At 37.6% G+C, this 15,786-nt stretch overlaps 1 protein-coding gene across 1 annotated transcript in view; it reads left to right on the top strand.

Annotated features, from left to right (window-relative positions):
* Positions 1-15,786, top strand: part of SLIT2 (slit guidance ligand 2) — a 264,159-nt gene extending 248,373 nt beyond the window's left edge. Inside the window, 7 exon segments of the mRNA XM_042468592.1 lie at positions 1,364-1,501; positions 1,590-1,830; positions 2,954-3,084; positions 9,131-9,285; positions 9,907-10,195; positions 12,502-12,713; positions 13,905-15,786. Coding sequence (XP_042324526.1) covers positions 1,364-1,501; positions 1,590-1,830; positions 2,954-3,084; positions 9,131-9,285; positions 9,907-10,195; positions 12,502-12,713; positions 13,905-14,146 — 1,408 coding nt within the window. The 3' untranslated portion in view covers positions 14,147-15,786.

Raw genomic sequence — 15,786 nt, 5'->3', positions numbered from 1 at the left:
TATTGTACTTTATTTACTTTTTGACATTTTACACAACCTCATAGTTAGGCAGAGGATATGAGTTTTTAGCAGTTTTTTGATATGGAGAACTCACTCAGTCACCGATACAGGAAGTTTGTTCAAAAATCTCAAAAACATAAACAAATCTTTGGATCAGAACAAAGTCTCCTCTCCCCAGCCAAAAAGAGACCATCCATGACATCCTGGACAATAGCTGAAAAATGAAATATCTGTGCTTTTGAGAAACTCATCAAGAATGCAGACTGTATTTTAAAAAATACAACTAATGTTAGAGGGTGCTACGTTCTCTTTGCTAGCACACAGTTTTTGAATCTTTCAAAACTGTGCTGTCCCTATCAATGATTTTAACAGAAAAGAAGTAGGTAACTTGGTGATTACTATATCTGCATAGGAAATACTGTCTCTAGAGTACACAATTTGCAGACTTATAAGACTTGTAAGACAAGGAAATGTGGCAATGCACCACCACCTTCCAGCACTAACTGGTAATCTCTTTAAATTTAGCAAGCCTATTTGGAGATCATTGGAGGCTGGTCGGTGAGCCCAAAGGTGTCAAGAAGCCTAAAAGCCAAACACTGCTTTTGCCTTGCAACTGACACAATTCAGAAGGGTTGCTTTGCAGGCAGTAGAGGCCTAGTGTCCAGTCAGTTGTCTGACTTAAGACTTGGTTTCCACAAGGATAGAATATAGTTTTTCTTCCTGAACTTTTTTCTGAAAATCTGAATACCTTCTGAATACTAACTTGGACAAAATAATCTTTATACGTGTGCTAAAAAACACCCAAACTAAAACTTGGATAATGTTTCACCTTTGTTAGATGGAAAATGCATTCCTGATCATATGAATTTATGTGGACTGTACTAATTCTTTAGTTGTTGTTTTAAAGTACATGACTATAAGCAAAACATTGGAATATTTGTCTGGATTTCTAGCTAATGTTCATATATTTCCTAATTTTGAAAAAGAAGTATTTGTGTGATTACAGTTGCAAAGAGAATTGTCAGAATGATTTATGGGAGCCCTCAAGATGTGCAGCCTGAATGTTTGATATAATGTCATATAATCAGTCAGAAAAGCGAACAAGACAAAACTTGCAGACATTAAATTGTGGTCTTTCATGCAAATCTACGTTTTAATCAATGTATCAGTTTTCAACACAAAGCTCTCTGAAGTGCTTTTTCAAAAGTACAGTACAATGTAACTTGAAATTTCACATTTTCTTTCCTAACCAGCATTGCTCCTTATATCTTTTCTATCTTTTCAGTTTCAACCAATTTTTCCCACAAGCCTGCTTCTCCTTTGTAGGGACCTACTTTTACCTGTATATTTTTTCACTCTATAGATGCAATTGCACACCTGGCTATATTGGAGAACATTGTGATATTGACTATGATGACTGCCAAGACAACAAGTGTAAAAATGGAGCACAGTGCACTGACGCAGTAAATGGTTATACTTGCATATGCCCTGAAGGATACAGGTGAGAGCAATTAAGAAGGAAATGGCAAAGTACCTATTAGCACAACTGAAGAATAATTAATTTCATATAATTGTGTCTTTGCATCTAGTGGGCTTTTCTGTGAGTTTTCCCCACCAATGGTCTTGCCTCGTACCAGCCCATGTGATAATTATGAATGTCAGAACGGAGCCCAGTGCATCATCAAAGCCAATGATCCAGTCTGTCAGTGCCTGTCAGGTTACCAGGGTGATAAATGTGAAAAGCTGGTCAGTATTAACTTTGTGAACAAAGAATCCTACTTGCAAATTCCCGCAGCAAAGATTCGTCCTCAGACTAATATCACTCTCCAGGTATGGGCAAGGGATTCTAAAATAAGTTGGTCCTAAAGTGCATGTTTTAGTTGTAAATCAGTACTATATTCTGTGGGATCCATCCTTTTTTCTGACAGCAGTGGATACATGTTTAAATTGACAACAGCATTTAGAGCCAAATTAACTATTTGGTAACCAGCATAGGTCAGATATCATAATCTTTGTCAGTTGTTCTCAACTGCAAAGAATAATGGTGTGGGTAGGGGAGAGCATGTTCAGAAAAAATGTGGCATAGGTGAAAGGCTCTACCCGCTTTCTCCCCTGCTGTTTTTCTTCTTCAGCTTCAGCTGTGTCTTCCTAGCTGCTTTCCCCCCATCTATGTTTTCCTAAATATGTTTGTCGCATGAAGGTGGTTTGAAGCATTTGCATGTGGATATTCAGGAAACAGGCAATGGGTGTGAGGAAAGGTTATGCTTTTCAGGAATCCATTCCCTGAGTGTATTTTGTAGCAAACTTTATGGCAAACTTGGGGCTGCCAGTGTGGTCAAGTAAGGCTGTGACTCTGAAGGTTAGAGAAAAGCTGCCATTTAAATAACATTTGAATGTACTGATGAGAAGAATTAATTTAGGTTACTGTATATACTCATGTATAAATCTAGAAATTTTAGTCATAAAATTGACCCCAAAAAACTGAACCGGCTAATCCATGAGTCAATGTAAGTACTGTACTTTAACACTTATAAAAAGGGAGTCATCCCTTAGTGAAAGGCAGAAGTGCAATCTGTCCGGAAAGCACCGAACCCTTCTGCTTTTCCATCCATCCAGCCTTTAGTGGAAGCACAACAGTTATGCCTGCTGCAATTTTGTTAAGCTTTTTGGCATTATTTTCCTTTGCCTCATCCTGTAGAACCTTTGTCACATGTCCCTAAGTTTACCCACAATTTATACATGGCTGATATCAAACTCCATAATTTTAGCCCCCAAACCTGCCCTCAGCTTATACATGAGGTTGACTTAAATTTGAGTATATACGGTAATTTATTTTAAAAATTATTTATTAACTAACCTGGTTGTTTAGTTGGTTGTAATAACTTTCTTTGAAATAAAACATGTTTGTTTAGTGACATTGTCTTCTAACAGTTTTTTAAAAATGTATTACAAGATTGCCACAGATGAAGATAGTGGAATTCTACTATATAAAGGTGACAGAGATCATATAGCAGTGGAACTGTACCGTGGACGAGTGAGAGTCAGTTATGATACAGGATCATATCCAGCATCTGCCATCTATAGGTGAGCCAATAAACAAGGCTGAAGGGATTCTGTAGTTTGAAGGGAATCTATTCACTGATGGTTTCTCCTAAATATAAATTGACAGCATAAAGTATTTCAAATGATAAGTTGTTTGAAAGTGTAATGTCAACCTCCATGGAAGTGAAATTTGACAGCATAGGCAGTCTACTTATCAATTAAAACTGATGCTAAATGAAATTGTTACCTTGGCTTTGTAGTTCGTGCTGTCCTTGTACCTAGTCAGGCAGCACTTTTTCTAGATTTTGTTTTTGTCAGCCACATTGTGAAAGGATCTTTGCCTTCACTGTAAGTGATTTCATTATTTGTCCCAAATAACTTTCAAATGAGACACTAAAAACACTCAGAAATCGTTATGTATCTGTGTTTCCCAGAACATTATATCCTGAACCAGTTTCCTGAACTGGCTGTTTTTGCACAGAAAAATTATTTTGCAATCAAAGAAGTATGTTTCTAGTTACCTTTTTTGCACAGAACAAACATCATATTTTAAGTGTTTACTGTGTGAAGAAACCATGTTTTTCTTCACAATTTTTAACAAAAGTCCACGTGTGTCTCAAAACAGTGGGGAATATTTTGCATGAAAAACATGTTTTTCACGCACACACAAAACACACACATGCAAAAGAACAGTTTCTAGAAACACTTCTTTGTGCAAAACCATCATTTTGCACAAAAGCACCATTTCTGCACACACAAAACAGTGCATTACTGCAGAGAACAATTACCTAAAACACTTTTGAAAGTGCAGATGAAAACTGCACAAAATTCTCATCACTGTATTATTATACCTGTGTTTCCCAAGTGTTGGAAACCCCATTTTTCAAGCAGACAATGAATTATTATTATTATTATTATTATTATTATTATTATTATTATTATTATTATGCCGCCCAATCACTGGGAATCCAGGTGGCTTACAACAGAGGGGATAATAGACTGTTCCCTGCCCTCAAGGCTTACAATCTAAAATAACAGTGAATGTGCTTTCCATCCATCATTTGAATTCCTCACAGTCCTTGGTGGTGCCTTTACCAGCTCAAGCTTGGAGACCATACATGTCTGCTTAGCTTGGAATTTTCCCACCATGCCTCCCCTGCATGGCAGCCTTGCTGACAAAAGGCAGCCAGTACAAAATGGGATCCTCTTGGTGGAGACTTTTTTGACTTGTGAAGATGTTTACCCTTTGCACCGTGAGTCTGAAGGTTGGAACATGCCAGAAATTAATCAGATTAAATTCAGAAGAGGTAAATATAATGTCTCACATTAAAGTACCAAAAGAAGAAAAAGAAGCAGAAGAAGTATAGGGTGGAATACCTGGTATGACAGTAGTACGGTGGACCCTTGTTATATGCTGGGGCTTGGTTCCAAGATCCCCCGTGTATAACAAAATCTGTGTATGCTCAAGTCCCATTAAATATAATGACATAGCAAAATGGTGTCCCTTATAAAAAATGGAAAATCAAGGTTTGATATTTGAAATTTATACTTTTTTGGAACATTTTAAAACGTGGATGCTTGAATCGGTGTATAAAAAATCCATGTATAAGAAGGGCTGACTGTACATATGAAAAGGACCTAGTTTTTAGATCACATTTACAGTTCCAGTCTGTTACGAAATAGTCAGCCTACATTTTAAGACAGACAACAAAGAGCCTTGTGGCACTTTAAAAACTAATAGGGTTTATCTGACATGAGTTCCATGGACTCTGTCTGACACATCTGATAAAGTGGGTTTGTGTCCATGAAAGTTTATGGCAAATAAAACTTGTTAGTCATTAAGAGGCCAAAAGACTCTTTGCTGTTTCTTTTTTTTTTTCTTTCTTTTTTTCATAAACATTTTTAATGACACAGATAAATGGGTAAAAATGATAAAATTCTATAAGGAATTGTTCAGAGATAAGTATGTTTATCCCAGAGAAGGAGAAAGTCAAGGAGACCCATGACATGACACAGTGGTCACCAAATGTCTGAAGAACTGTCTGCCACACAGAAGATGGAGCAGACTTCTCCTGAAAAGGGCAGGATGAGAAGCAATGTAGGAAATTGCTAGGAAACAGATTCTGGCTAAACATGAGGAGAAACTTCCTTATAGTATTCAGCATTGGAACAAACTGCCTTAGAAGCTGTGTTGAATTTCATCTGATTAATTTCTGCCCAGTGTTCCAACCTCCAGACTCATTGTGCAAAGAGTAAATATTTTGACAAGTCACAAGAATCTCCACCAAGAGTTTGCTCCTTCACTGGAGGCATTTAGGCAACAGGATGTGCACTAATCAACATGATAAACAAGATGCTTTCCCTTCCGCCTTCTGAGATATTGTTGCTGTGTACCTTCAAGTTGTTTCCAACTTTTGGGACCCTAAGGTGACCCTATCAGAGGGTTTTCTGAGGGCTTGAGTGTGTGTGAGTTGTCCAAGCTCACCTACTGGGTTTCTATGGCCAAGCAGGGATTCCATCCCTGAACTCCACTTGTGATCCAATGCTTAAACCACTATGCCACTACATGGGCCAAATAATGCACCTAACGTTTGGAGCCATGAGATGAGGACAGAGGTTGGACTGCATGAGCCATCTGCTCACCCTGTTGAGATTGGGATAAGTGAGACAAAAGGATCTGACAATCTTTCCGTCATCACGTATGTTTGTCTTAGGGATGAGCAGTTTACCTGCTATTATGGTAATATTGGGAACTGCTATCTGCTTATTTAAAATAAGATATTCAACTAATTCATCTCAAATGTCAAAATGGGATGAAAAGACTAAAATCATTCTCAAGGAAATAATGCTTCACTCTGCTAGGCAATAATATCAAAAGACCCAGATGTTAGTAGATTTGTATGAATTCCAAGGAAAAATTATCCCTGTAAAATTCAGCATTTTCTATACAAGGCCGAGTTTTAATATTCCTCTAAGAAAGCATTTTAAAATACTCTGTTCCACTTTATGATGCTTTGTTTATAGTTCTGAAAAAACTACCATAATTTGTGCAACCAATGTATTATTTTCCACATGCATGAATTTAATCACACTGAATAAAAACAGGATTACTGCATACAAAAGAATTGAAATAAATATTAAAGCACAAAAGGGAATTAAGATATGTGTGTATATTTAAGTTGCTTTTTTCCCCTTTACAAATCTAGAAGAGATTGAAACTAGATCCTTCTATCTGAAGAACTGGAAGGACTCAGGGATTATTGCTCTTGGATTTATATTTTAGTGTTTGCTTCTGCCAGCTATTTTCTGGGAAACAATAAGCAACAAAGGCTTTCCATTATTTCTGCCTTTATACATTCCAACTCTTTTAATCCACCACAACCATCTATTTTCTTTCTTTTCCTAGTCAACTTTGAAAACTGAATATAAAGTTCCTTCCTCTTCTTTGATCTGACTGATTGAATGATTTAATATTTCAACTTTCCTTCAAAGAGCTTAAGTTGAGAGCCTATACTCCCCCTCCAAATTCTGTCCTTACAGCAGGCTTTGGTTAGGTTGAAAGGTAAGAGTGACTAATCCAAGGCAATCTGAGTAACCTTCACGTCTGAGTAGCGATTTGGCCTGGCTCTTCCCACTCAGCCTTATACTGGCTCATTTCTCTCCTGGTGAAGAGATTCTGTGTCAGCACTGGAACTTCTAAGGCTCCTTCCCCACTTGTAGCCTCCATATTATCACATCTTTCAGCACAATGGGCATTGGAGGGGATTTTTCAGTTTCATGATCCACAGAGGTTTTGGGACACACATGCAGTGATGGAACCTTTCCACCTCTAGAGGACAGAAGCACCTGTATTCATGTCTCTTTCAATTGCTCCCTGTATGAGACAACTTGATGCACTTGGCAGAAGCACAAAAACCCATTTTAGAGTTGGTGATTAGAGACACTAAGACAGGAGTGAGCAGCCCTGGAGGGTTGGGGGCTGCAGTTGCCCCATTTTCAAGCCCCATGGACCCTTGTTGGCTGTACCCACACATTTCTTGGGTTGTTTTTTTTTTTTTCAGAACTAGGAATGACCAGACAGTTTCAAGTTCCAAAAAGGTCTGAAGGTCCAAAATATCTTTAAAATTGAGTCACACCTCCATTTCGGGGTGCTTTTAATCAATGAAGAATGTGTGAGGGTGCATACAGGTGATGTCCTCATGACTTCATTGGGGGCACATATGGAAAAGATGCAGACACTGGTTGAAGAGTTGTCAAGACTGTTCAGCAGAGGAATAAGTGGCATTAGAGAGTGGTGGACTCTCCTTCTTTGGAGTTCTTTAAATAGAAGTTGGATGGCCATCTCATCTCATCTCAAGGAGTGCTTTAGTTGTGTATTTCTGCATGACAGGAGATGGGACTAAATGGTCCTTGCAGTCACTTGCAACTCTGTGGTTCTGTGAATCTGTGGAGATTATCGCACCCAGAAATCCTACTGGGATGGATGGGGGATTTCAAAGTAAAAAATGGTTGTTATTGCCCTTATCAGTTTCCAGGCAGTATGCAGCCCATACCCATCCAAGGCAGCCCATCTGCAACCCAGACCTTTTTCAGGAATGGGTAAATCCCAACTGCAAAATAAGTCCAGGTTGCAGATGGGCTGCCCAGGAAGGGCATGGGCTGCATACAGCCTGGGAACGGGTAAGTGTGATAACACCCATCTTTGACTTTTAAATCCTGCATGTATCCTAGTGGGATTTCTGGCTGTGATAATCTCCTAGGAAGACAAGCTTTATCCACAGAAAGGAGAGGGAGGGATCTCTCAGACTTCCACCCAATTTCATCAAGAAGCTGTGGGTAGTTAACATTTTTTTAAGAGCTATAGTAAATGTAAACCCACTCAGTGACCTTGGGCAAGTCACAGTCTCTCAGTCTCAGTGGATGGCAATGGCAAACCTCCTCTAAAGAAAAATGCCAAGAAAACCCAATGATATGCTTGCTTTAGGGTCACTTTATGCCAGAAGTGATTTGAAGGCACACATGAACAACAAAGTATAAAGAAATCTGCACCTACCTACCTATTGGTAGGTATATTCCCTTCATGGGTGCAAATGTATCTAGTTCTGTCAAACAAAAGGTTACAGCCATTTGTTGACTTCTAAATGATAGGTGATGGGAGGCACAAAGATTTGTATTTTTGAATCAAGATCTAGATCAGTTCTGGGCGCCACAATTCAAAAAGGACATTGAGAAACTGGAGCGTGTCCAAAGGAGGGCGACTAAAATGGTGAAAGGTCTGGAAACCTTTTCCTATGAGGAACGACTCAGGGAGCTGGGGATGTTTAGCCTGGAGAAGAGAAGGTTACGAGGTGATATGATAGCCCTATTTAAATACTTGAAGGGATGTCATGTTGAGGAGGGAGCAAGCTTGTTTTCTGCTGCTCCAGAGACTAGTACCCGGAGCAATGGATGCAAGCTGCAGGAAAAGAGATTCCACCTCAACATTAGGAGGAATTTCCTGACAGTAAGGGCTGTTCGACAGTGGAACACACTTCCTAGGAGTGTAGTGGAGTCTCCCTCCTTGGAGGTCTTCAAACGGAGGCTGGATGGCCATTTGTCAGGGATGCTTTGATTTGGATTTCCTGCATGGCAGGGGGTTGGACTGGATGGCCCTTGCGGTCTCTTCCAACTCTATGATTCTATTCTATGATTCTAGATTCAGAGCCAAGTATATCTGACTCCAAGTTGGTCTAAGCCAAATCAAGCTGTTTTCGAAATTACTGATTTCAGTTATGAGCTGAATTTTGTGGTGGATGTACATGTCTAGTAATTAATTAGGAGAATTGCAATTTGTTTTATGCCACAGATCATGATATCTGAACATCTGGAGAGTTTTGTCTAGAATCTGCACTGCAAAAATGTATCACATGATAGAGTACTGTTGACAGACTGAATTGTTTGAGTTCACTAGACTATTTACAACCAGGAAAATGCTCTTGTCTATTAACTATAGCTCCTGAATCCTGGAGAAATATGGTCCCACACCTATATTTAGGGGAACACAGTCCCTGCCCCATACCTTTCTTAATATACCTTATTTTTATTTCAGTGTTGAGACAATCAATGATGGAAATTTCCACATAGTTGAATTACTTGCAGTGGATCAGATTCTGTCTTTGTCGATTGATGGAGGAAGCCCCAAGATCATTACCAACTTATCTAAGCAGTCCACTTTGAATTTTGACTCCCCGCTCTATGTAGGAGGTAAGGCAATATGTTTCTATTGTGAATATGACTAATTTATGGAACCAGGCAAAATGGAAATGATCAATATCCTAGGTAAAACTGAGATGATGTTGATCATCATGATCATCATTATGATATAACAACAACAACAAAACAAACAGTTACTTTTTTCCAATCCGCTCTGATTTCAGACACATTAATGATGCTCAGATAAGTTTCATCTGTGCAAGTAATGTCTTTGCATAGTTACTGTCAGTTCCACATGGCACTATGGTAGTACATACTCAGTCCATCTTCTGTACTTCTTGAACCTTTTCACTTTTGCAGGTGTCATTCTGCTGGAACTAAAAGGTCTTAGTAAACCAATCTATAATTAACTCATCAATTACCAAATGCTGGGCAAGCTGCAAAATATATAGTGTAATTACATATTGGATATTAAATCAGTCAATGAAGCCCTGTAGATATCCCACAGTGTGGTAACTGAAAAGATTACTGTTTAATGTAAAAAATATGATCTCGTTCATTATAAAAACTGGGCAAATTGGTACAAGTTGCATAGTTATTTTAAATAAACCATAACAGTTATGATTCAGTTATGTTAATTCTTTTTTATTAATGAGTTGGCTTCTTTTCCAGGCATGCCTATGAAAAACAATGTTGCTGCACTGCGACAGTCCCCAGGTCAAAATGGTACCAGTTTTCATGGTTGCATCCGTAATCTGTACATCAACAGTGAACTGCAAGACTTTAGGAATGTCCCACTGCAAGTGGGAATTCTCCCAGGCTGTGAACCATGTCATAAGAAGGTGTGTGTCCATGGAACTTGCCATGTGACTAGCCAGTCAGGCTTTACATGTGAGTGTGATGGAGGATGGACTGGCACACTGTGTGATCAACAAACCAATGATCCCTGTCTGGGAAATAAGTAAGTCCTTGATGAACACAATTTTCTATATGCACCATTATATATAAGATTTGGAATATGGCAGGCTTTCAACCTCTCACAACATTATTTTTGACAGTAACCTTCTGTCATTGGGGCCTTGAAAATCCTAGCTGAAGATAAATTGAATGATTGGTTTAAAAAGTGGCTCCATTAAAATTTTTGGTTAAAAATGTTTAATTGGTATCACATTTTAAAAATATAATACAGTATAACATAAAAGTGTTTCATGGTACATTGGATCACAAATTCTTTATTTGGTTATCAGGGAGCCTAGGAGTAGAAAGTAGAAGTGAAATACTAGTGTGACACTTCATTTCTAGGGTGTTTTTTTTTTTTAATGGAAGAGGTCCATCTCCCCCCAGTAGCTTCATAGGGTTGAGTGTCTGTGTGTTTTTCAAAGGGACGTTGTGGATAAGAAAACAGTGCTAGAAGCTTTCAGTATGAGGTTGTTAATTTCTTTGCCAAGATAAAACCATTTTGGCATAGAATTAATCCCATAGTGTATCCATAGGATACCCTGCAGATGCATTGGGCCATCATCTGCAGGGTATCATCTTTATCATCTTTAGCCATCAGCATCATATTGGCTGGAAATAAATGGCAATTGCAGTCCAACATACCTAGTTGACACCAGCCTGGAGAAGATCACTGTTCTGTTATGCTTCCTAGCAGGGCTTCTTCACTTTGAAAAACTTGTTTTTCAACTATAAAATAAATAATGGAGAATATTTTCCATCAATAGTTCCTTGTGTAGATAATCCATTAAAGTGAATGAAGCAGCCTCTGACCTATTACCAAACCTGGCAATAGAAAGAAATGAATCCCCTTTACCAAGGAAGTTTTAGAGCTGAGATCCCACCACAAACTCCAGTACATTTCTGCAAAATGGGGTATCAGCCAGAAAGTAGATGAGATTTTAAAAAGAAAAAGAAAAACAGAGGATTGACTGGTGCCACCTTAATTAAAATGGAATTACACACTGCTAGAAAGACCCATTCACTGCCACCCATACACTCTTGTCCAGTCAACCCACTTCAGTTAAAAGCCAGAAAGCCAACAGATCTCACTTCTCTAAGGATTCTATGCCCAAATTGAAATGTATTTATTATTACTAGACAAATAGAGGTCAAAAACACATACTTGGAGTCTGTATCAACTATAAAAAAAATCCAGTTGGATGCAGATTATTTTCATTAGGACCACAGCATGGAAAAGAAGGGTTAATCTCTTCCTTGACTGCTACAATCTATGTGCCACCCACCTAAACAAAACAAAAAAGTCAGGAGTTGAGATTTGTGGTTTTGACGACACGCATGCTAAATTCAACAGTGTTGCATCTGGTTGGACCTTCAGATTATATCTAGTGCCAGTATGCGCTTTCCATGAAGATGATATATTTAGAAACAAAGGTACCTGACAATGCAAGTGGCAATGAATTTTATGACAATAATGAAAGAAAATAATCTCTCTCACACACACACAGATGCAGCTTCTAGGGGAACATAATCTTTAATTTAAATGCCATCCCTTCTTTTGCAATGCTCAGAACAGTTTTCGGGGGGGGGGGGTTGGATCCTTCAAATTTGAAAGTAAGCTTAGCACACAGCCCTTGTTTCAACTGAGAAATAAGTCATAAGAGTGTCACAAAGAGAGATGGACAGCCTGGACCATATTCCAAATATCAGAAGTAACTGGCAAAACTTTGAGCACTTCTCCTTGCCCTGGCTTCTAAAAGTGTATGCATGAACTGCAATTTTCTGCTAATCTTTATTTATTTATTTATTGGATATATCTCATTAGTCCTTTTATTTTATTTTCCTTTCCATGGGGGGGGGGGGGGGTTGGTCAACAGTAAGCAATGTCTTGTTTTCTTCCTTGTTACTGCAATATTTCTATCAAGTGAAATCATTTTTCTCCAGATTTTGCATTCCTTGCTCGCAGTGTCTTCTTGCACCATACATACACCCTGCTTGCTTGAAGAATGCAGAAATTTGGTAGCTGTGTGACATCCTGTTCAGGTCTTCCATAACACATCTACAGCGGCAGTATATTCACTAACAGAATAATGATCTGTGTGCTTCTTTATCCTTGCACTAACCTTGCATAACAATTAGTTGAACGCAAAACGCTTCATCACGATTTGCTGGAAAAGTGCAATCTAAAAAAGAAACCTACAACCAATTTCTTTTTTGAGTACAGTCCGAAGCATTTATAGTTAATGTCGCTTAGCCTTAGGTTGGATGAATAATTTATTTTTATTCTCTTGGGCTTGTCTCCCCCTGTAGATGTGTGCATGGTACCTGCTTGCCAATCAATGCATTTTCATACAGTTGTAAATGCCTGCAGGGACATGGGGGAGTCCTCTGTGATGAAGATGAAGAACTGTTTAACCCCTGCCAGTCCATCAGATGTAAACATGGTAAATGTAGGCTTTCAGGCCTTGGGAAACCGTATTGCGAATGCAGCAGCGGATACACTGGGGACAGCTGCGATAAAGGTAAATAACCCTCTCAGATTATCATCATTCCATTTAAGAAGCGGGGGAGATCATTTTATTTTGAAACATGCAAGATGAAAAAAAAAAATCCATTCTTTTACATATATATTGGTTCTTTGACATTTTTAATTTTCTTTCTTCATTTATTCCGCCACAAAAACTATACAAAATTTGTCTCTGTGGAAAATATATACATAATTTTTTAAAACAATAATACATTTCAATTATTTTATAATGAAGAGAGAGAGAGAGAAATCTTTTTTTTAATAGTCCTTGATCTTAATATTAACACTTGGAAGATTTTTCCTTCATCCGAGATTTTGCTGTGAAAACTTTTTTCTTTATTCAGAAGCAATTTTTTTTTGCTATATTTAAACTGCCACCTTTTACCTGCTGTATCTTTCTGTATTTATTGTTTCTCTACCTTCTGCAACTGCGAAGCCAAATCCAATGATTCTGCTCCTAGTTTTATCACAAACTCTACTTTTGACCTCTCATCTTCAACTGATTTATCACAGCGAATTATACAGGTGAGACGGATAAAAACAGGATGCCTTTTTCTCTCCGCTGTCTTGCTATTTTCTCTCCTTGTCTATCAAAGGATCTTTCGCTTCTCCTGTCTTATTCCCCTTCTCTCTCTCTCTTTCTTTCTTGAGCTGACATTTATTTATTTTGTATTTTGCATCAGTGTGACTAGAATAGAATATGGGGGTTGAGCATTTAAACCAGATGTCTCCTATTTAAACTGGTTTTATGCCTCAGTAATTTATGAAGTTGGTGGAATGTAGTTTCTATTAAATAACAGATTGAATAATATTTAACTCTTGGTCTAATAAACGAAATTGCATGCCGTCTCAAGCACTTCCCAACAGTAAAAGAAACCAGCTGGCTGTACTGTTAAGAGCAGAGGATGTGTATTTTTCTAATAACGAAAAAGATTTAAATTTCCAATTTTCTTGTCATTCTACTAGTACTGTATTTATGGTTTATATGTAAGTCATCACTAAAAATAAGCTCATCTGAATGTGCAATCCACTTTATATCAACAATATTATTTTTCTAAGCCAGAAGAAACATAACACAAGAAAACTATACTTAGAAGCATTTTGTTAGCTTACTAGTTGCCATTTTAGGATTGATGTCTGTATACGGCTGTGTCATTTGGTGGATGTTCTTTTCTCCTTGCTACAGAAATCTCTTGTCGAGGGGAACGAATCAGAGATTACTTCCAAAAGCAGCAAGGCTACACCGCATGCCAGACGACCAAGAAGGTATCGAGACTAGAGTGCACGGGAGGGTGTGCAAGTGGGCAATGTTGCAGGCCGTTGAGGAGCAAGAGGCGGAAATACTCTTTTGAATGCACTGATGGGTCCTCCTTTGTGGATGAAGTAGAAAAGGTGGTGAAGTGTGGCTGTACAAAGTGCCCCTCCTAAAAGCGTCCTATTTGCCCTACTTGTCTTTTTTTTTTTTTTTTAATGTTGTATACTTATTGACCGTGTCTCGGACTAATTAATGCTTCATAGTGGAAATATTTGAAATATATTGTAAAATACAGAACAGACTTATTTTTATTATGAGAATAAAGACTTTTTTCTTTAATTGCAACAACAACAACAAATCAGATGCTTGAACTGAGACTTCTTGTAAACGAGAGAAGCTTTGAAGAAGACATTTTTTTAAAACAAAGAGAAACTGGTAACGTTTCAACAGCGATGGAAATTTAACTGCTTGTGAACATCTACCATTCTTTATGACATGCTGAAGATAAACAGGCACCCTGTTCAAGTGACTTTCAACCTTGCCATCTTATACGGGGCATTTTTTTTTTATTTTATTTTACTATTTTTAACAATAGGTTTTGATTTTTGGTTTTACTCTCATGACAGGAACATATCAAACTCTTCCAAGGAATGGGAGGAAGAGTGTCAGGTGAAAATGATCCATTTGTGCACGTTTAACAAATAGGTGATGCGTTTTGCCTGCCATAAAAATAATCATGTTGGGAAAATGAAGCCTCTGGCCTCCCGGACAGAAGAGGAAACACCATAAACCCTAAAACCTCCTGATGTGTTCTTTTATGTTGGCATGTTAGCAGGAAAAGAAGTCCAATAAGTGTTTATCTACCCTCTTCCAGTATTAATTTGTTGTAATATAAATGTTAAGGGGATGATAAAATAGATTATTGTTGGGAAAATTAGGTATTATATGGAGTTTTGGTTCTATGAGTTCTAAAAGCTCTATACAGTATTCGGTTTATTGAGAAATATTTATTGTATCAAAGTACACTGTACTTAACATTTAGGCCACCCCTTTTACTGTTTTTTCAATGCTTTAATATATATTAATTTATATTTGTCCTGATATTTTTGTATTTCCTGTTGTTGCTGTTTTTTCTTTTTAAAAAAAGAAGACTTAAAAATCAGGATATTTGCAATAGGACTAATATAGCATGTTGTCATGGGGTAAATAGATTTGGTCTGGGTTATTCTTAATTTTTACCATAGCAACCTATCATCTGCTGTTACTGATAGAAAATATGCTGGAAACATCAACAGATTGCAGTTTTCATGATAGCAAAGACTTGCATTATTTCCCAAGTCCTTGTAATGTATGAGGGGGGAAATGTCTTAACAGTAGATGACTAGTGTATAGAAGTGATCATTTCCCTAAATATAATGACATTGCTGAAAAATGATGTGTAGAAAATAACACTAGAAAGTAGATCTTTACAGACTAATATTCCCGTGGAGTTCCTTACCTTTAAAATTAAAAGAGAGAGGCTGTACTACCAAGAACTGTGACTTTTCCCAAATATTAAAACTACTTTACTTGCCCTAATGTTTCCCTTTGTTAACATGTTGCTGCTAAATCACAATATAGAATTGGTAATAATTTTTTCATAGTGGGTTGTGTTCTTTTTTTCAGTAAATCTCGGGGTACCCTGTAAAAAGGGTTTTTTCAATTTTTTTAAAAGAAGTTAGATGTACATGTGTAATACAGTGTTGCTTTGTCTTATTTGGACTGATATCAGTATCTTTACTGATGTTTGTAAATTAAACAGATATTTACTTCA

This window comes from Sceloporus undulatus, chromosome 5 (genome assembly GCF_019175285.1).
Source record: "Sceloporus undulatus isolate JIND9_A2432 ecotype Alabama chromosome 5, SceUnd_v1.1, whole genome shotgun sequence".
Classification (NCBI taxonomy): Eukaryota; Metazoa; Chordata; class Lepidosauria; order Squamata; family Phrynosomatidae; genus Sceloporus; species Sceloporus undulatus.
Note: the sequence above shows the minus strand (reverse complement) of the source record. Positions and strands in the feature narration are given on the sequence as shown.